We start from the raw sequence: 19,654 nt of genomic DNA, 5'->3' as shown, positions 1-19,654 counted from the left end.
TCGAAGCTCCCCCCGTGGTGTTTCACAGCTTGACAGCTCATTTCTTTTTAATGATGAGTAATATATTCCCTTGTCTGTCTGTACCACAGTTATTTAAACTTATTTATCCATTCACTACCAAAGGACGTCTTAGTGGCTTCCAGGTTTTGGCAGTTATGGGGGACCACCAAAGGGGTGTCATTCTTTCCAGCCTCCCTCCTCTCCCAACCCAGCACCCCAAGCACACCCTGCCCACTCCTCCAGTACCTACAAGTCCCTCCCAGCATACCGTGTCCTGCTCACTGAACGGGGCACGCCAAAGTTTCCAGAAACCAGACAGAACACAGAGACTCGCCTTGGCAGTCACGGGTGGAAGGCCCCCTCCCTGCTGCTGTGGCCAGAGAAGGCTGGTCCCCTGGAGGGTCAGCGCCCATTTCTATCCAGGCAAGAGTCCCAGATACAGGGGCCACTGCACACCTCCCCCAGTAACGTGCCTCCGGGCAGAAGTTGGCTTAAACCCTCTCACAACCCCTTAGGGGCAAATTATTTGCATTAATTAATTGATTGATTCATTAATTCAGAACACTGTGCTTGGGACCTACAGCTGGGTTCCCATCGACTTTTTGTTCAGCAACCTCAGAAGGCTCAGGACAAAGAAAAGCAAGAGGAAAGTTAGCAGTTTAGGTATTTTAAATAATGCTAAAATGTGGCCCTGGTGCCTCTAACCTTGAGAACCACAGCTCAATATGTTTGAAGGTTTCTTCCTCCCCCTCAAGCTTTTTCTGAGAGCTGGCCTGTCCTGCGTGTGTCAGTGATCTATCGCTGTGGAACAAATCACCTTCAAACTTAGCAACTTAAAGCAACCACCGGGCCCGGTGCAGGGGCTCACACCTGTAGTCCCAGCACTTTGGGAGGCCAAGGCGGACGGATCGCTTGAGTTCAGGAGTTTGAGACCAGCCTGGGCAGCATGGCAAAACCCCGTCTCTATAAAAAATACAAAAATTAGCTGAGTGTGGTGGTGAGTGCCTGTAGTCCCAGCTACTTGGGAGGCTGAGGCTGGAAGATCGCTTGAGCCTGGGAGGTTGAGGCTGCAGTGAGTTGTGTTCGCACCACCACAGTTCAGCCAAGGGGACAGAGAGAGACCTTGTCTTTAAAAAACAAACAAACAAAAAACCGCTTCTTTGCTCACAGGCCTTTGGTTTGGGCTGGGCTGGGACAGGCTGGTCTGCTGGGCTCCCTGGAGTTCACTCAGGTCGCTGCAGCCACCAGGAGGCTTGGTTGGGTGGAGGGTCTGGAATGGCCTCCGTTGACAGGTGTCGGGGCTCTGGTGCTGACTGCCAGTTGAGTGTGTCTCTCATGAACTCTTGTCTGTCTGTCTTGCCTGTGCCAAGAGGGAGAGTGAGGGGCTGCCCAGGCCCCAGAACTCGCCTAACATCATGTTTGCTACATACTATTGGTCAAAAAAGGCCCACCTAGATTCGGGGTGGAGAGACAGGTGCTATCCTTGATAAGATGAGCTGTGAAGAATTCGAGGCCATTTCAAATCTCTATCTGTGTATCTGACGTGGCATAGTTTACTGTGGTGGAGAGAGAACCCGGTTTTCGTGTTTTCCGGTGATATTACTGACTCTTTTTCATTATTGCTTTTACATTTTGGTGGTCTTCAGAAAATGATAGGAATGAAGAACTGCTACATTTCTTAAAGTTTAGCATCTTCTAGTTTTATGTATGAGATATTTTTAACGTAATAGCATCTTGGGAGTTATTGCCTCCAAAACCCATCCTTTTGGTTTTAATGCATCACATAATTTTATGAACAAGCTAAATTATTTGGAGCATATATGAACATTCTTAAAACCAAATTGCTTTACGTGTATAGAAAGATAAGCAAAAATAAAACACTGTACATATTTCATTTTCCCTGTAGTTTATTTTCTTTAAACATTTTTTTCTGACTTCAAAATTCCCAGACACTTTACATTTTCACTTCAGGCATGACTGTTAAATGGCTGTGTGTTCTGTGCCAAGCCAGGGCTGGGAGCTGAAGATGAAGAGACACGATGCGACCCCCACTCCACAGCAGCCTTGAGGGGCACCAGACCTCGTCCTCCATGACCACACAGGGTACCTGCCAGACGTACCCCAATTAAAGCAAACTGAGGTCTCCATCACCTTTGCTCTAGTTGGACCCTATGGAACCCAGCTGTAGGTCCCAAGCACAGTGTCCTGAATTAATGAATCAATCAATTAATTAGTGCAAATAATTTGCCCCAAGGGGTTGTGAGAGGATTTAAGCCAACTTCTGCCCGGAGGCACGTTGCTGGGGGAGGTGTGCGGTGGCCCCTGTGTCCGGGACTCTTGCCTGATTTGAAATCGGCTCTGGCCCTCCAGGGGACCAGCCTTCTCTGGCCACAGCAGCAGGGAGGGGGCCTTCCACCCGTGACTGCCAAAGCGAGTCTCTGTGTTCTGTCTGGTTTCTGGGAACCTTGGCCTGCCCCGTACGGTGAGGGGGACACAGTGTGCTGGGAGGGACACGCAGGTTCAGGGGATTCTGCCGTTGGGTGTGGTAAGAAGGCTGGGGGAGGAGGCCGGAAAGGATACCACCTTCTAATGGCCCCACCCGGTGGGTCAGGCCGGCAGGCAGCACGTGGGGCAGCAGCTCTCCCAGCCACAGCAGCCCCGCGGTTCAGTGAGCAGATGAGGAAAGGGGGCACCCATGGGTGCGGTGGGGCCTCAGATCCGAGACCTGCCCTGTGTTGTGAGCCACGATTCCGAAGCACAGCTCCCACAGGGTCAGAGGTCAGCTTGAGAAGATTTCGGGAGCCCTCGGCCTTCTGAGCCCGTCCATGGCACAGCCACAGCAGTTCGGGCGATGGGCCCATGTGCCCATCTCTGATCTAGTTTTACCTGACTCTGTTTCCTTGAGAGCCCAGGGACCCCAGCAGTGGGAGGACCTGTTCAGCTGAATTCCTTAGGCAGGTGGGGAAGAAAGGCCGCCTTCCTGATGCCTGATGCCGTAGAAGGTTCTAGAAAGGCCAGTCAGGTTTCTCTCTTTGAAGTTCCAGGTGGGGAGGGGTTGTGCTGGAACCCTCCAAAGGAGCTTTATTTACTTAGACCTGGTGCTTCTTGGAGGAGGAAGTGCTTCTGGATTGATTGCCTGCAACACTTTATGTTCTGAGCTCAAACAGGAAGGCAGGCGCAGTGAACACAGCTGAGTCTCTGTGGGACGCTGCAGTTGGGGTCCAGAACTGAGTCTTGCCTTTACTCTGGTTTTATTTTAGCAGGCATTTGCTAAACATTACTATTAAATCTCAAGAGAAGGTTGGGCACGATGGCTCACACCTGTAATCCCAGCACTTTGGGAGGCCGAGGCGGGTGGATCACCTGATGTCAGGAGGTCAAGACTAGCCTGATCAACGTGGTGAAACCCTGTCTGTACTAAAAATATAAAATTAGCCAGTCATGGTGGCAGACGCCTGTAATCCCAGCTACTTGGGAGGCTGAGGCAGGAGAATCACTTGAACCCGGAAGGCAGAGGTTGAAGTGAGCCGAGATCGCGCCACTGCACTCCAGCCTGGGTGACAGAGCGAGACTCTGTCTCAAAAAAAAAAAAGAAAAGAAAAGAAAAGAAAAAATCTCAAGAGACAGGATTTAACCTGTGATGTGGCTGAATCCATATAATAAAATATTTAGCAATTTGGAATATAACAAACTCACAAAAAATAACAGAATAAATGGGTTTGTCCTGCTGAACTGCAGACAGCTGCACCATATGCTGGTGAGAACATGGGCCACAAAGCTTAGATTCTAATCTCAGCTCCACCACTTGCCAGCTGTGTGACCTTGGGCAAGTTACTTAACCTCTCCGGGCCTCAGTTGCCTCTTCTTTACAATGGGGTAATACCACTGTTCATTTCAGATGATTTTTGTGAAGATTAAATGCAATAAAAGCACCTGAGAAGCATTAGCTCAGGGCCAGGCCCATAGTCAGTGTTTTCATAAATGCTCATGACGTTATTAATAGTACTGAAAACTCACATGTTTCCTAACCGAAGCGTAAACCGAACCACTACTCTTCAGGAGCACAACGAGCCGGTTTAAACCATGGCGGAAGCCCCATGCTATCTAAAATCATCACAGAACAGCTACTTTCCGTAAAGCCTAGCCCCATGCTGTAGGGAAACCGAGCCCTGTTATTCTCCTCCCTTTACCCATGGGGAAACGAAGGCTGAGAGAGACTTGGTGGCTTGGCCAAGGTCACCCAGCGAGGAACCCCAGTCAATGTGATCTTGGCTCTCGGGACGATGACGACTTACTGCCTCTGCTGAAGTGGAATGGAATTTGATCGTGAAAATGCTTTCCCATCCAAGTGGAAGTAGAACTGTGCCGTGGGGTTCATACATGCCTTCATTCACAGGTGTTTACAGGGCATATTCAGTCGTGCCTGTATGTGTGTTTACGCTTGTTGCGTAGGTTTAAATGACTTTCCCCATGTCCCCTGTCCCCCTCTGGGTGGTGTGGGCAGGGAGATGTGTGGCCATCATCACATGACCTGTTCCACCAGCCCCCCGTCCAGCTCCGACACCGGCCTGCGGTTCCCGGACAGCAACGGCCTCCTGCAGACCCCGCGCTGGGATGAGCCGCAGCGGGTGTGTGCCCTAGAGCAGATCTGTGGCGTGTTCCGCGTGGACCTGGGCCACATGCGCTCCCTCCGCCTTTTCTTCAGGTAGGAAGCATCTCTGGGCGCCTCCTGGGAGTTGGTCTGTGTGTGCTTGCTTTCCCTGGCAGCCTGTGCTTTGTGGCCGGTGCAGTGCACGGCGTGGGTTCACAGGGCCCTGGATGGAGTCTTCCCAAGCGTCTGCCTTCCTCCCTCACTGATCTTGTGGGCAGCGGTTCCCCACTGCGGCTCCCTGGCAGTTCTCAGGCCAGGTGAGCTACCAAACTCATTCCCCTGCCTTCAGCGTGATGGTAGCCAGCGACTGCTTGCAACTCTGGCTTGGGAGAAGAAACCAAACCAGGGCAGAGAGTAGCAGCTGCAGGCCTCTCTGATCCCTGGGAGATGCTCTGGAGCTCGGCCACCTGTGCGGGACAGGCCGCAGCTTTCCGGATGGAGGCTCCCTTCCTTTCGTGATGGGTGGGCGATGCCTAGTTTCCTGCAGTCATTCCCCACATCAGATCCTCCTCCTTATAGTCAGGGCTGCCCAGCCGCAGACAGCACCAATAAGAGGCCCGGGCTTAGAAGAAGCCGGCGTGTCCAGAAGCTGGGGGGGTTCCCAGACCCAGAGCCACATTCCAGCCTTTCATCTAAGGGCAGCCGGGGTTGGGCTGACAGCACTGACGGATGTTTAGTGAGTTTCCCTGGAGGGTTCTCCCAGAGTTCCACCCACACGCAACGAAGGAGGTCTGTTCCCAGGAGGTTCTCTTAGCACATGGCCCGCCAGGGCTCAAAACTGGATTCCAGGGCACTCAGCACTGGGACCCAGGTCTCCCGGACTGCAGGGACCATGTAGCTGGGCAGGTGGTGGTGGGGAGAAGGTCACTCTGGCAGGTCTCCAGAGAGGAGCTCCAGGGCCCCCCAGGAAGGAGCCATTTTGTCATCTTCAGCAAAGGGGGTGACGGTTTTTGTTCTGTGTAGTTCTGTCCCCTCCCGCCAGCAGCCAACTCCACTGGACTGACTGTTTCCTGCTCCTGAGGTTGGCGACAGTGGCCTCTGATTATACTTGGAAATAAAACCCCCGTGTTTACATATTCATCGGGCTTTCCTCTCCCCTCTCCAATGGCCCTTCAGCGATGAGGCCTGCACCAGCGGCCAGCTGGTCGTCGCCAGCCGAGAGAGCCAGTACAAGGTCTTCCACTTCCACCACGGTGGCCTGGACAAGCTGTCTGACGTGTTCCAGCAGTGGAAATACTCCACCGAGATGCAGCTCAAAGACCAGGTAGCCCAGCAGACCGCCCCAGACGTCCCGTGGTTGACACTTCCCACCCCCCACGGGCCCCGTCTCCCTCCTGGGTCCTGTGTTGGCTTCCCGGGCCCGGGGGCTTACGGGGTGTGACCCATGGTAGCTTTCGGCCTTCAGAGCAGCAACTTCAGGTTTGAAACCTGTGCCTAGGGCTTTCTGTAAAGTCAGTGCCCTGCACTTGAAAAATCGTGTTTTGACAAGACTTCCTGCCATATTTTGCTCAATCTATGTACAAATGTAATAAGAGCTCTTTAATTATCTGTTTAAGATACTGTATGTGCTTATTAGAAACAGGGCTGACTTTAAAATTCCCTTCCTTCCCACAGAGCCTCCTGCTGGCTTCCCTTATTACAGTAGCATGGCTTTTTTTCCCCCTACATTGAACAACCTTTGATTTTTGAATTAAATGTCAGCCGCAGTTTTGCCCTGGATTCGTGACTGCTCGCGGAGACAATCTGACAGGCTGGCTCCCTGCTCGCAGGACAGCGATCCCTTTGTATGTGGCCAATCACATGTAATTCATTGCAGGCCCTCCCGGCAGAGGGAAGTTAGGCCGAACGAGGCATTAATTCCGTTTTTGCGGCTGGGGTTGGAGAGAGTGGGGGGCGGCGGCACAGTGGGCCAGGGAGGAGAGAGCCGCAGAGGGAAACCGATTTTAAGATGAAGGTATTTTCATTTTAATTGCGCCTAATTACACTCACCATTTAGGGGTTTGTATGCAAGGGACGGCCCTTGCCCTCCTTTCAGAAGAGAGAGAGGCTTTTAATCCTGGGAAAAGCACCGCTGGCCCCTGAAGCCGCACGGCTGAGATCCTGACCTTTGCCCAGTTTTCCTCCCGTTCAGCAGGTCGCCCCCGATAAGACATGCATGCAGTTCTCCATCCGCCGCTCCAAGCTGCCATCCTCCGAGACGCACCCCGAGGAGAGCATGTACAAGAGGCTCGGCGTCTCTGCCTGGCTCAACCACCTGAACGAGCTGGGCCAGGTGGAGGAGGAGTACAAGCTGCGGAAGGTGAGGTCTGAGCCCTCCCCGCTGGCCCCATGGAGAGCCGGCCGGGAACCGGGAACGAGCAGGAGGGAAGGAGGCCAGGGTCTGGCTGCCCGCCCGCACCCACGGACCACCTCCTTGGGAGAGCCCCGTTTTCTTGTGTGAGGCTCTCTGTGAACACTCCGATAAAGCAATCAAAGCTGCTGCGTTGAAAAAAAAAAAAAAAAAAAACCTCCCTCGAGGGTTTGGGGGGATACCGTGTCAGCCTGCACAGAAGGGTTTGCAGTGAAATGCAGCATTTCCAAAACCAGGGATTAGGCCATGACGTGAGAACGACACGTTAATCTGAGCGCCACCCCAGGGGGGGCATTGACATTGAAATGAGCCGGGTTTGTGTCCTGTATGGGAATTGAAGACCACTGCTTTCCCCTTGTAAATATGTGCAAATTGCAGAGATCTGAATCGAGGCGCACCAAAGCCACCAAAACACGCATCTCTGGGGATTTGGGGGTTCTTTGAGCTGCCCTGTTTTATCCCCTCCCCAACTTTTGCCGCTTCCTCCAGGCCATTTTCTTTGGCGGCATTGATGTGTCAATCCGGGGGGAGGTCTGGCCCTTCCTGCTGCGCTATTACAGCCACGAGTCCACGTCGGAGGAGCGGGAGGCGCTGCGGCTGCAGAAGCGAAAGGAGTACTCTGAGATCCAGCAGAAAAGGTAACCGCCGGGGCCAGCCCGGCCCACCCCGCCGAGCCGCAGAGGAAAATGTCATTTGAAAAGGCAATTTGAGGTGCAATTCAGCATTGATAATATGTTTCGTGACCCATAGCTTCTTTCAAAAATGGGTCTCCCAGGAACGTGAGTGATAGGGTGGGATAAGTGCAGTCATTAAACCAAGCACTCGGGCCTCGGAACTGCGGGGCTCGTTAGCTCACATGTCAAGGTTTTAGAATTCTCCTTCAACAGACTTAACTAGGCGCTGACGTCCCACAGCTGAAGGCTGGGGCTGGGAGCAGGGCCTGGAGGGGTGAAGGCATCCGGAGACTCTGTCCCACTTGGGCTCTGCTACCCCAGGACTGGGGTCAGCTCTCTCTCCAGGAGGCTGGGACTGGGTGAAGCCACTGGGCTGTGCTCAGCTCCCCTCCAGAACACTGGGCCAGGGCCAAGACCTCATTACCCATTGGGCTGCAACTTGTTCTTCTCTCTGGGACGCTGGAGCCTGTGAGGCGGAGTTAATATCAGGGGGAGCCTTGGATACATGCCACCCATCCGCCACATCGGGGAGGGTCTGCAGCCGGCAGCAGCCACCCAGCTCCCATCCAGGGAACAGGGGTTGGGAGGAAGCGTGGCTTCCTGGAATGTGTGCACCACACGATGCCTCCGGGTGCCACCCGCTGACCCCAACTCGGTGGTTGGCTCCACACAGGCTCTCCATGACCCCTGAGGAGCACAGAGCATTCTGGCGCAATGTGCAGTTCACTGTGGACAAAGACGTGGTCCGGACAGATCGGAACAACCAGTTCTTCCGAGGGGAAGACAATCCCAACGTGGAGAGCATGAGGTACTCCCTCCCCCGCCATCTGCACGTCTGCACGTCTCACCTGACCGCCCTGGGAAGTGGTTGAGCCCCCAGCGACTTTCTGCAGGGCCTCTCTTCCAGGTTCATACGTCAAGGCCCCAGAAGCGAAGGATACGCTACCCATGAGCTACTTCGGTTGGCATCTCAGAGCCATGGCATCCCAGGGAAGCCACCCAGGTCCCTGCCAGTGGGGCCCGCAGAGCCCCTCTATTCCCTGGGCACCACGAAGCCTGTCCTTGCTTGGCTCACACCAACCATGGACCAGCTTCCCCATGCACCCCCTCCAGCTCCCTGTGGGTGGCCCTGCAGTCACACAGCCACACAGAGCCAGAGGCTGGCATCTCTGACATTCTGCTGCAGCCTAGCAAATAATTGCACAAAATTAGCAGCCCACAGAAATGTCCCTGCCAGCCCACCCCTTGTCACAGGCAGTCCACCCTTCAGAAGATCAGACCCATGTTCCCCCTTACCCCTGCGCTCAAGGTTCTGGGCCTAGACAGCAGCTAATAGCAGGCCATTACTTTTTTTTTTTTTTTTGAGACAGAGGCTTGCTCTGTCATCTAGGCTGGAGTGCAGTGATGTGATCTCGGCTCACTGCAACCTCCACTTCCCAGGTTCAACCTATTCTCCTGTCTCGGCCTCCCTAGTAGTTGAGATTACCCCATCATGCCTGGCTACATTTTGTATTTTTAGTAGAGACAGGGTTTCACCATGTTGGCCAGGCTAGTGTCGAACTCCTGACCTCAGGTGATCTGCCCACCTCAGCCTCCCAGAGTGCTGGGATTAGAGGCATGAGTCACCATGCCCAGCCAGGCCATTACCTTTTGCAAAGCAAGGGTCTGTGTGTCTGGAACCTAAGCTTGGGCTCTGAAATGATGGCAGAGCTGCCTTCCACGGAGATGAAGGCAAGTGAGGGAAGGCGGGGTCTCCAGCTCAGGGTTCTGCGGGCTGGGCAGTGTGCTGTGGTGAGGGTCATCCCCACTTACTGCTGTCTCCACTGCCTCCCAGGAGAATCTTACTGAACTATGCCGTGTACAACCCTGCCGTCGGCTATTCCCAGGGGATGTCGGACCTGGTGGCGCCCATCTTGGCCGAGGTGCTGGATGAATCAGACACCTTCTGGTGCTTTGTGGGTTTGATGCAGAACACGATCTTTGTCAGCTCCCCTCGGGACGAGGACATGGAGAAACAACTGGTGAGGCTCAGAGGATGGGTGCGTCCGAGGGCATGCGGGGGCCCACGCTGCCTCTCCCCTTGTAGCCAGGGTTGCCGTGGTGACGCGTGGCTTGGCTGTTATAGGTCAGTGGGCAGCGAAAACGCCAGGATAGAACTTGCCCGTGGGATATGGGTGACTTAGCCCTGCATCTCCGGGGATGGCCCCCTGACTCCCTGCAGGTCCAGAGGCCGTGTTGTGTGGGCTACTCTGGTGGCCTCCCACCCCTGCATGTGACAACCTGGCCCAAGCTCCCTGGCTGGCAAGGAAGGGGAGGCACCATCACACCCAGCCCCCTCTGAGCTTTAGGAAATGGATCCTCAGGTGTGTCTAAGCTGCTCCCCGCAGAAGTCAACACAGCCAGGGCTTCTGAGTGCAGACAGGAAGGGGGGGGGCTCCTGAAACTCCCTGAGGTCTCCGGGGCAGTCCTCATACCCCACCCCTTCCCTGGGGTGCCCAGCTGTCACGTCTCCCATCAAGGCCTCCTTAAAAGGACCAGCCCTGTGTAGACCAGGAAGCACTGAATGTCGGTGATGGGGCTGAGCCCAGCTGCGTAGGGCAGCACCAGTGGGCCAGTGTGTGGGACCGAGGCAGGGCACCTGCTCACTGATCTCAGCACGCATCACCCATGTCTACCGAGTACCTGCCGGATGCAGTCACCAGACATTCACCTTCCCGCCTGGGCCAGGAAGCTGGCATTGTGAGCAGAGGACGCTGGGTGTTGGGGAACACTGCAGGAGGCGCCCGTGATAAGGACAAGAGGGCTTCTGCACTAGGGACAGCTCCAGGGTGTGTGGGGTCCGGCCCTGAGTGTCGCTAAGGCTGGGCTGAGCAAAGCAGTCCTGGTGGTGGGACTGAGTGACCCGGTCTTCCTGGACCAGTAGTGAGGGAGGAGCTGATGGAGGGCCTTGAAGGCCAGGGCCACAGGGTGTGTCACATAGAACAAGGGTCCCCACTGCGCGGCCACAGAGCATGTCTCAGAATGGGGGTCCCCACCCCAGCACACTGAGTGTGTCTCATAGAACAGGGATCCCCACCCCCGGGCCACAGAGCGTGTCTCAGAATGGGGGTCCCCACCCCAGCACACAGAGTGTGTATCATAGAACGGGGATCCCCACCCCCAGGCCACAGAGCATGTCTCAGAATGGGGGTCCCCACCCCAGCACACTGTGTCTCATAGAACAGGGATCCCCACCCCCAGGCCACTGAGCATGTCTCAGAATGGGGGTCCCCACTCCAGCACACAGAGTGTGTCTCATAGAATGGGGGTCCCCACCCCCAGGCCACTGAGCGTGTCTCATAGAATGGGATGCCCGCTCCCAGGTCCGGGACTGGCGCTGGTCCGTGGGCTGTTAGGAACCTGCCGCCCAGCAGGAAGTGAGCAGAGGACAGGCCAGCAAGCATCCCCGCCTGGGCTCCACCTCCCGTCCGATCAGCGGCCACATTAGATTCCCCCAGGAGCTCGAACCCAAGAACCCTTTGTGAACTGCGCATGTGAGGGATCTAGGTTGTGCGATGCTTATGAGAATCTAATGCCTGATGATATGAGGGGGAGCAGTTTCAACCCGAAACCATTCACACTACCTTGTCCGTGGAAAAATTGGCTTCCAGGAAACGGATTCCTAGTGCCAAAAAGGTTGGGGACGACTGCTGTAGACTGACTATTAGTGGGACGTTGATGGCAGGCTGGGAGGGTTGAAGCCAACAGAGAGAATTCGAAGGCAAAGGAGCCCAAGCAGGGAGGTGCAGGCACCTGCACAGAGGGTGAGAGTGGAGCGTCTGCAAGGGGGTCGTCCACATGGGTGGGCCTGAGCCGGCTGCCGGCCACAGGGCGGACGGCTGGCCGCACATCTTCAGCGCAGTCTCCCGTGGGAACAACGGGCCACCTGTGTGGGAAGGGGACATGTGGCCTTGAGCCCTGCCCCAGGATCCCCCCAGCTGTGATCTAACTCCACCTGGGCCGGGGGGCTGACCCCAGCTGAGCCTGCTCACTCTGCCTCAACGGGTGGGTGTGACGTCAGGCGTCCACATTGCCTGGGGAGGCAGTTACAGTGTCCAATGCCATTTGCCCCTGACGGCTCATGGCAGCACATGGCTGGGTGACTCATTGACTGCTGGAGATTGATTTTCCAGCGACATTGATGAAGTCAGTGGCCTGGGCCCGGGTGCTGCCAGAAATAGCCCCAATCTTGTTCCACGTCACTGGGAGGTGACCTTAATGGCAGGAATCGAGCATCCTGGGGCGCAGACACGTCCCCTTCCTGCCCTAAATCAGCTCTGGAAGATGAAAGATCTGGGTGAGCATAGCTGAAGAGGGGTGGGGGTGCTCCCTGGATGATCCACTCACCTCACCAGGAGGGGTGGATGTGGGAAACAGCCCCCAAGTGTCCACTGAGAGTGGGAAGCCTTCCTGGCCATGGAGCGGCTGCCCAGCATCCTGCCACTCCAGGGAACAATGCTCTGCCTCACGCTGGGCCATGCCACAGCCTCCAGAACAGTCAAATCCGGGAGGAACTGGCAGAGGCAGGTGTGAGCCGATTCCAGTGGTGGAATAAAGCATTGGGGGGCAGGCATGTGCAGCGGGTAGAGGCCCCTGGCTGTGCTTTTCCAGGTTGGGGTGGCCCGGGGAAGGGCCCCAGTGGGAGTGGGCTCCCTGGGCAGCAGGCTTGCATGGGACTGGGGCTAACTAACCCATTCTGGCCTCGCTCCCAGCTATACCTGCGGGAGCTGCTGCGGCTGACGCACGTGCGCTTCTACCAGCACCTGGTCTCGCTGGGCGAGGACGGCCTGCAGATGCTCTTCTGCCACCGCTGGCTCCTGCTGTGCTTCAAGCGGGAGTTCCCCGAGGCTGAAGCGCTGCGGATCTGGGAAGCCTGCTGGGCCCACTACCAGGTGAGCCAGGGCAGGGGCCAGGGCCGGGAGGTTGGGACCATGGCCCCTGAACCACCGTGGCCACACTGCCTGCTGGCCCTGTCCGCCTCGCCGCACCCCACCCACAGCCACACATTAGTCCCCCATATGGCGACCGCCTTCCCGTCCCACGTGGCTGGCTTCAGACCTTGCAGCTTGCCTCCCCAGTCACTGAAATCGATGCAAATTGCCCGCTGACTGCACTCATTACCACTTTCTGGGGCTGAGCTCCCTCCTGTCACAACCAATCAGTGTGAGTGACACTGTCGGGGGCCTACGCTAGACCACAGCAGCCCAGGATGCCGGTACCCAGGAGCATGAGCCAGCACCGCCCTGCCCCCTCGGGACCGCCCTGCCATGAGGGATGAGGGCCAACTCACCCGTCACCCTCCTGTGCAGAGAAAGGGCCTGAGATTCCCACTTCCCTGTCGGCCCCTCCAGAGGGCTCCAATCAGTGATACCGACTTCCTGTCTCCGTCCACCGTCACCAGCATCTTCTCAGCAAATTCCCCTTGGAGCACAGCACTGGCTCTGTCACATGGCCTTAACGCCCAAATTAGGGACAAGCTGGAGATGTCAAAAGATAAGCAAGTCTCTTTGAATCCATCAGCCTTAAAAAAAAAAACCTCACATTGACACATCCAGGAGGGCTGGACCCTTTTGTAGGAGCAGGCTCCATCCACTACGGCAGCTCCAGCAGCCTCCATCAGAGAACCCTGAAGATGCAGGCAAACACCCAGCTGCTGGAAGACATTTGCGTCAGCGTCTCCCGTCCTCACTCACACTGCAGGAGGCTGATGTCTGACAAAAGAGAATCTGAAGCCACGGAGTGCCGGTGCCACACGCCACCTTTGCATGCATTCATTGGCTCGCCCCTGGCCGAAGTCTAGGTTTCCTTGGTGGCTTAGCCTGCTGGACGTGGACGTGCAGGGTGGACGATCTGCATTAACAGAGGGAAGCATGGCATGGATGGTCTGAGACGCTTCATTCCCACCACCCCCAGAGAAAAAAATCGTGCCTCATTTCATGTCTTCCCAGTGGCAAATTTGCCACCCTCATTGCTTTATGTTCAGGCTGATGTTACATGTGAACTCAGGGCGTGGCCCAGCAGACACGGCCCTTTCCCAAGGGCACCTATGATGTCCCGACTGTGATGACATCTAGTTGGAATTCCGGCAGGAGGCCCATGTGACGTGGGATCTCTGTTGGCTGCTCTTTTGTTGGAATCCACAAAGCAAGTTTCTGCTGTTTTCAGACTGTGGGCTCCATTTAGCCACAGCCGGTCCCATCCCTTGATCAATTTGGTAGTATTACGGGGTCGGGGTGGGCTGCCAGTGAGCTGGGAGTGAGCTCTGTGGAATGGGAAGGTTGCCGCCAGGTGAGGTCTTTAACTGTTCAGTGACCCCTGAGTGAGAAAAGGCCTTTGATGCTATCCATCCGCTGCCAGCGTGTGGTGGAGCTGGACGGCCCTACGCCCTGCCTGTCCTGGGAACTGAAATCCGCCTATACTGTACAGGCTGTGGAGATCGTGCCCTCCCTCTCCCTCCCCACATTCCTCTCCCAGAGAAGCTGGGCGTCCACCTTCCTGCAACCCCTCCACGGTCTCTCGCACCAGCCACAGTTCAAATCACTGCAAAAGGATCCGTCAGAGCCAAAACAAGACCATCCCAGATTAGTTCAGAGGAAGCAGCCGGGCAGCCTGGTGCATGGTCTCTCCAGGAGCAGGCTGGGGCGTGGGAGTCGCCTGTAGCCTCTGCCCTCATGGTGTGCTCTGCTCAGCCTGGGCTGGGGACACCGTTCTGTCTGGTTTGTGTGGTCGACGTCAGGAGACTAAACATGGACTTCCCAGTGCCCCCGTCCTTCCTGTGCCTCCGGAAGTGCGTGTGCATCAAAGGTGGCGTGCCTTGAGGCGTCCAGGCCGGAGAGCACACAGGATGCAGCCCTCAGGACCTGGCGCGGGCTTCCTGCTGTGCACAGCGCATTGCTGGCAGGCCCTGTGAGGCGCTCTTTAAAGGGAGGGCTGCGGAGTCCTCAAAGGGCGCCCAAAAAGAGGCTCAAGGACAGCGCGATCATTTCAGCCACCCCATGGGCGAGCTGCTGTGCCCGCTCTGTTAAGATCTTCCCACTTTTCTAGCCACAAACCCTAGAGTCATCTCTGGGGCATGATTTGGGGGGTGTGGCCTGGAGCCAGGAAGATAGGCTGACCCATGGCTGGCTGCCAGAGGCACATTCCACGACCCACTGGAGTGAGTTCTGACCCAGCCTTCCACACACACTGTTGCTCGGGACTGTTACAAATGAGTCCTCCCCATAAGCGCAGGCCAGGCCTTCTGAGGAAGGTGCCCTCCCTGCTCTCCCCCACCCCCCCCGTCATGGAGACCACCCACATTGCCCCCCAGGAGAGCAGCCCCCCAGGAGAGCAGTAGCAGCCCATGGGGCTGAGCTCAGCGTCGTCCCCTGTGGACGTCACAGCAGCCTGGGCACGCGGGTACTGGGATGGACCCCATGTGCAGGTGGGGAAACTTAGGGCCGAAGAGGCGATGCAGCTCACCCAGGGCCACATGGCCCCCGAGCTGGGCTGTGAGCCCAGACACTTCGCCCTGGAGCCCTCGCTCGCACCCTGGCACTCAGTTTCCTCCCGAGTGCAGGGCCTGGGGCTCGGTCGAAGCCCGTGTCTGAACTCTACCCACCTCCACAGACCGACTACTTCCACCTTTTCGTCTGCGTGGCCATCGTGGCCATCTACGGGGATGACGTCATCGAGCAGCAGCTGGCCACGGACCAGATGCTCCTGCACTTCGGAAACCTGGCCATGCACATGAACGGGGAGCTCGTTCTCCGGAAGGTGAGGCTGCCCCAGACGTGGGCCCCGCCCCACCCTGCCCCCAAAGCCCCAGCCCCACTGGTTAGTTCTCCGGAAGGTGAGGCTGCCCCAGACGTGGGCCCTGCCCCCAGAGCCGCATCCCCACCGGCTCATTCTCAGGAAGGTGAAGCTGTCCCAGATGTGGGCCCCGCCCCTGAGCCCCATCCCCACCATGGCCCCCCAGCACATGCCCTGCCCCCACCCGTAGCACTGGGGGCTCCCTGCCAAGGCCTCACGGTCAGCACCTGTCTTGGCCTGGCTGTGTCACCTCGGCTGTCCCCTCACTTTCCTGGGGTGCCAGCCCTGACACAGGAGCCTCCTTTGCTGGCTGAGGAGAGAACGGATTCCCCGGGCTGACGGACAGGACAGGTCCAACCCAGAGCTAGGAACCCTGAGAAGGAGGCTGGACCCAGGGGCAGGGTAGCCAGAATACTGGAGGCCTCGGGCTTTGGCCCCCTCCCCCACTTCCCAGACTCCTCCTGGAGATGTTGCCTGTTAGCTCTGTGGTTGTTCTCAGGGCAGTGAGGGGCGTCCTGAGGTCAGTGGTGCCCCTCCGGCACAGGACGCAGATCCTGCAGGAGCTGAGAGGCTGCTGGGGGGGCGGAGCGCGGAGCAAGGTGCGGGGGGAAAGAGAGAAGAGAGGGGGGTGCTGCCAAAGGGACAGGTGGGCTTGGCTGGGGGTGGCCCGGCCCTGTGCTGGTGTTGGTCCTGTTCACCCTCCTGGTGAAGCCCATTCAGGGACCTTCCTCACCTTGTGAGCACAGCCCAAGCGCCTTGTGGGTCCTGTCACTGCAGCCACCTAAGACCCAGGGCCTGTGGTGCCAGTGATGGTGGGAGATGCAGGCAGAGCCCTCAGCCCAGGACTCAATGAGCCCCCGAGGTGCAGGCCGTTGCTGCTGTTGCTCTTTGTTGGCCACTCCCGTGGGGACCCTAGGCTGCCAGGCTGTCCCCGGCCCCTCCTCACCCCCGTCCTCTCTCTGCAGGCGAGGAGTTTGCTGTACCAGTTCCGCCTCCTGCCCCGGATCCCCTGCAGCCTGCACGATCTGTGTAAGCTGTGCGGGACAGGCATGTGGGACAGTGGCTGTATGCCCGCGGTGGAGTGCACCGGCCACCATCCAGGCTCGGAGAGCTGTCCCTACGGGGGCACGGTGGAGATGTCTTCCCCCAAGCCCCTGAGGGAAGGCAAGAAGGGCCCAAAGACGCCGCAGGACGGCTTCGGCTTCCGCAGATAGGTCGGCCCCCGGCACTGGACAGGGGTTGAGGGGACCTCCCCAGAGGCCCCGGGCACGGGAGGGGGTGGGGCTGGGCATGAAGGGGACAGGGGATGGTAGAAACTAAGGAAAATGCTTTTGGGCAACTTGAGAGGAACCTTTTCATACTAACGACAAAATTAGAGTCCGGAAGTGACAGAAGTCAGACCTACAGCCACCCAGAGGAAAGTCAGCTCCTGAAACGCTGCAGTGGAACGCATGGCCACCGCACCTGAGACACAGGCTGGCTGGGCTCTCCTGCTGGCTGCTCTGGAGGATTTCAACACGTCCCAGGATTTGCTCCAGCCTCGCGGGCAGCCAGACAGCATCACCAGGCAATGAGGAAAGCAGAGACAGGAGAGGAAGGCCTCACTCACCCACCGCATTGAGGGCTGCAGAACAGAGCGGGGTCCTGTCCAGGGCCGGAGACATCTTTGCAAGCCAGACACCCTTCTTCATGAGACCTCGTTCTCTCGGAGTGAGCCAAACACACTTCCCAAAGCTTCCCCAGCCACAGCTGGGATGCTGATGGAAAGACATCTGCCATAAAAAAAAAAAAAAGAAAAGAAAAAGAAAAAGATAAAAAGCTCAACCCATATGGGGATAGAGAGGTGGAAGAGCACTCAGGTTTGAGGAGCTGGGGCTTGTAATGTTCATCCATTTAAACATTTCGTCCTCCTGGTACATGAAGGGAACTCCTTGCCAGGAGCCTGAGCCTCAGGCTGTTGGGAGAAGCATCTGATGCCTTTTTCTTAGCTGGGGATCTTCTACGTGAGGTTCCTTGGTGTTGTTTAAGGTCAGCTCCACCAAATACAGCAACCAGCTGGGGCTTGAATGGGTTGATGTGTACGTGTGTCCCTGCGTGCCTGCATGCATGCGGGTTTGTGTTTGCAAGGTCCTCTGACAATGATCTACTTTGTCCCAGGGACATGGTAGTATATTGGCTGACCAGCCAAGACAAGGACACCTGGAAATAGACTCTTCCACTTTCCTGCAGGACCTGTGAACTCAGATGTGTAAGTCAGCTTCTTAGGTGATCAGACATGAGAGCGACCAGTGAGGGAGTCAGCACTCAGGGCTCTCTGCCTTCTATGTGGGAATGAGGTCTTCCCAACAGACTCTCCCTACTCCAAAAGATTGTCTATCAGTTGCTCCTTCTGGGATTTGGAGATGGACAGACAAGGGCGTGCGATCTATGCTGTGAGAGTTCCCTCCCAGCCAGCTTAGAAGTGTGGAGCCATCTGCACAGAAAGCCACTCCTTGAGCAGGAAGACCAAATCCCTCCTGAAATCCTCCATCGCATCCTTCTGGGGAGAAAAGCCCTTGATGTGCTGAGAACCATGATGGGGACCGGGACCGAGGGCTTCTTCCCACCCGAAGCTTTTCTCCCTGGAGGGTGGACACTGCTGGGCCATGCCACTTCAAAGCAGTGTTTCTCAGCAGGAAAGAGGAGGTCACCACTCCTCCTCCTCCTCGGCTTCTCTTTTCTCCATGAACCCAGGTCCTCCAGCAGGCACTTCCAAGTTCCCAGGTCTGTCTGCCCAAGAGCCTTTTGGGGAGACTGTCCTGGAGCCCCGTCAGTGCCCCCATCCTGGGGTACCGACCATTTCTGTCTAGCAGTAGGGGGTCCTGCAGTGGGAGTGGGGTGGGCTTCTCATCCACGTTGCTTCTGGGAAGTGAGGGTTGCCTTTCTGGGCTAGGGAGGTGGTTAGAGCTTCTGCCCTGACCCTCTGCTAGAAACCAGTTATATCCATTGCCACAGCAATACTGTAACAAATCCCCCAACGCTTGGTGGCCTGCAACAATCAACACTGATCTAGAGCAGGAGTCAGCAGTTTGGGGCGGGGTGATTCTTCTGGTCTAGGCTGAGCTTGCTTGTTTAGGGCCAGTGGGCTGTTAAGTCCCAGGGGCTGCTTATGGTGCAGAGGTCAGACCTGGCCCTGCTCTGTGGTCTCCTGCATCCCTCCCACAGGCCAGCCATGGCAGAGCCAAAGGCAAGGAGGGAGAGACGGCAAGTGCCTTTCCAAGCCTTGGCAGACACCGCACCTGCAGCCCTCCCCTTGGCCACAGCAAATCACGTGGCTGGGCTCAGCATTAAGGGGTGGGGGATGGACCTGCCACTTCAGCGTCCCCTCTGCACAGTCGGGTGGCAGTAGGCTGAGAATTTGGAGAGCTGAAGAACTGGGACTCCGAAGAGTCTGTGTCCTAATAATGCCTGCTTTGGAGCACTCCTTCCCCACTCACCCTCTCCAGGAGAATAGCGTCCCTGATCCTAGCGTTTCACTAGATACCTCGTGCCTTTGAGCTGCTGTGTTTGGGAGGGAGGAAGAGGGTAGGCAGGTCCAGGGCTCCCCTCACTTAGGAAGGTCCTAGTAGAAGGCATTCCTTCTGAGCCTCCTGGCCCTACAGCTTCTCACTCCTGCTGCTCCCCAAAACCTGACCCAGACCAATCAGCTGCATCTCTGCACCAAGTACCACCCCTGCTGTGCCCTGCTCGCACCGCACGCTTCCCATGGGCTGGCCGGGACCCCAGTGAGGTCTGCACCTCTCCAGCCAGCCAGGACCTCGGAAGCCGTGACCTGGATGTTCAGGGCTTGGTGGAGGAGACGCTGCTCCGGGGGGATGGAGAAGCCCCGCCCCTCCGCAACTCCCTTAATCTGGATGCAATTAGAGGAAACCAGCCAAAAACCCTGCGGCAGCTGTTGCCCCGGGATTATTCCCAGCCAGCGAGAGGCATTAGGGCGATAATTCAGTCATTAGACTTCTAGCCTTCCCACCGCCAGAACGTGCAAATAGGGGATAATCAGCCCTGCACGGCCATCCTCAGCAATGCTGCTTATTTAACCCATTTTTTAAAATGACACTTAATGTTATTGGCTGGCGTACGTGTGTGCGCATACTTAAAAGTTGACGCGTG

At 56.7% G+C, this 19,654-nt stretch overlaps 1 protein-coding gene across 3 annotated transcripts in view; it reads left to right on the top strand.

The window, feature by feature from the left end:
• TBC1D16 (TBC1 domain family, member 16) overlaps positions 1-19,654 on the top strand; it is a 78,566-nt gene extending 58,912 nt beyond the window's left edge. The window contains exons 3-11 of one of the 3 annotated variants that reach the window (XM_011957835.1): positions 4,544-4,705; positions 5,768-5,915; positions 6,783-6,950; positions 7,491-7,639; positions 8,349-8,483; positions 9,510-9,696; positions 12,427-12,606; positions 15,323-15,469; positions 16,471-19,654. In XM_011957835.1, the coding sequence (XP_011813225.1) occupies positions 4,544-4,705; positions 5,768-5,915; positions 6,783-6,950; positions 7,491-7,639; positions 8,349-8,483; positions 9,510-9,696; positions 12,427-12,606; positions 15,323-15,469; positions 16,471-16,719 (1,525 nt within the window). In that variant the 3' untranslated portion in view covers positions 16,720-19,654. Of the gene's footprint in view, positions 1-4,543; positions 4,706-5,767; positions 5,916-6,509; positions 6,606-6,782; positions 6,951-7,490; positions 7,640-8,348; positions 8,484-9,509; positions 9,697-12,426; positions 12,607-13,414; positions 13,670-15,322; positions 15,470-16,470 lie in introns of those variants that run through there. The other 2 variants (XM_011957915.1, XM_011957981.1) reach the window with 2 other exon arrangements.

Source organism: Colobus angolensis, unplaced genomic scaffold (assembly GCF_000951035.1).
Source record: "Colobus angolensis palliatus isolate OR3802 unplaced genomic scaffold, Cang.pa_1.0 Scaffold1, whole genome shotgun sequence".
Taxonomy (NCBI): domain Eukaryota; kingdom Metazoa; phylum Chordata; class Mammalia; order Primates; family Cercopithecidae; genus Colobus; species Colobus angolensis.
This window is presented reverse-complemented; position numbering and strand designations above follow the sequence as displayed.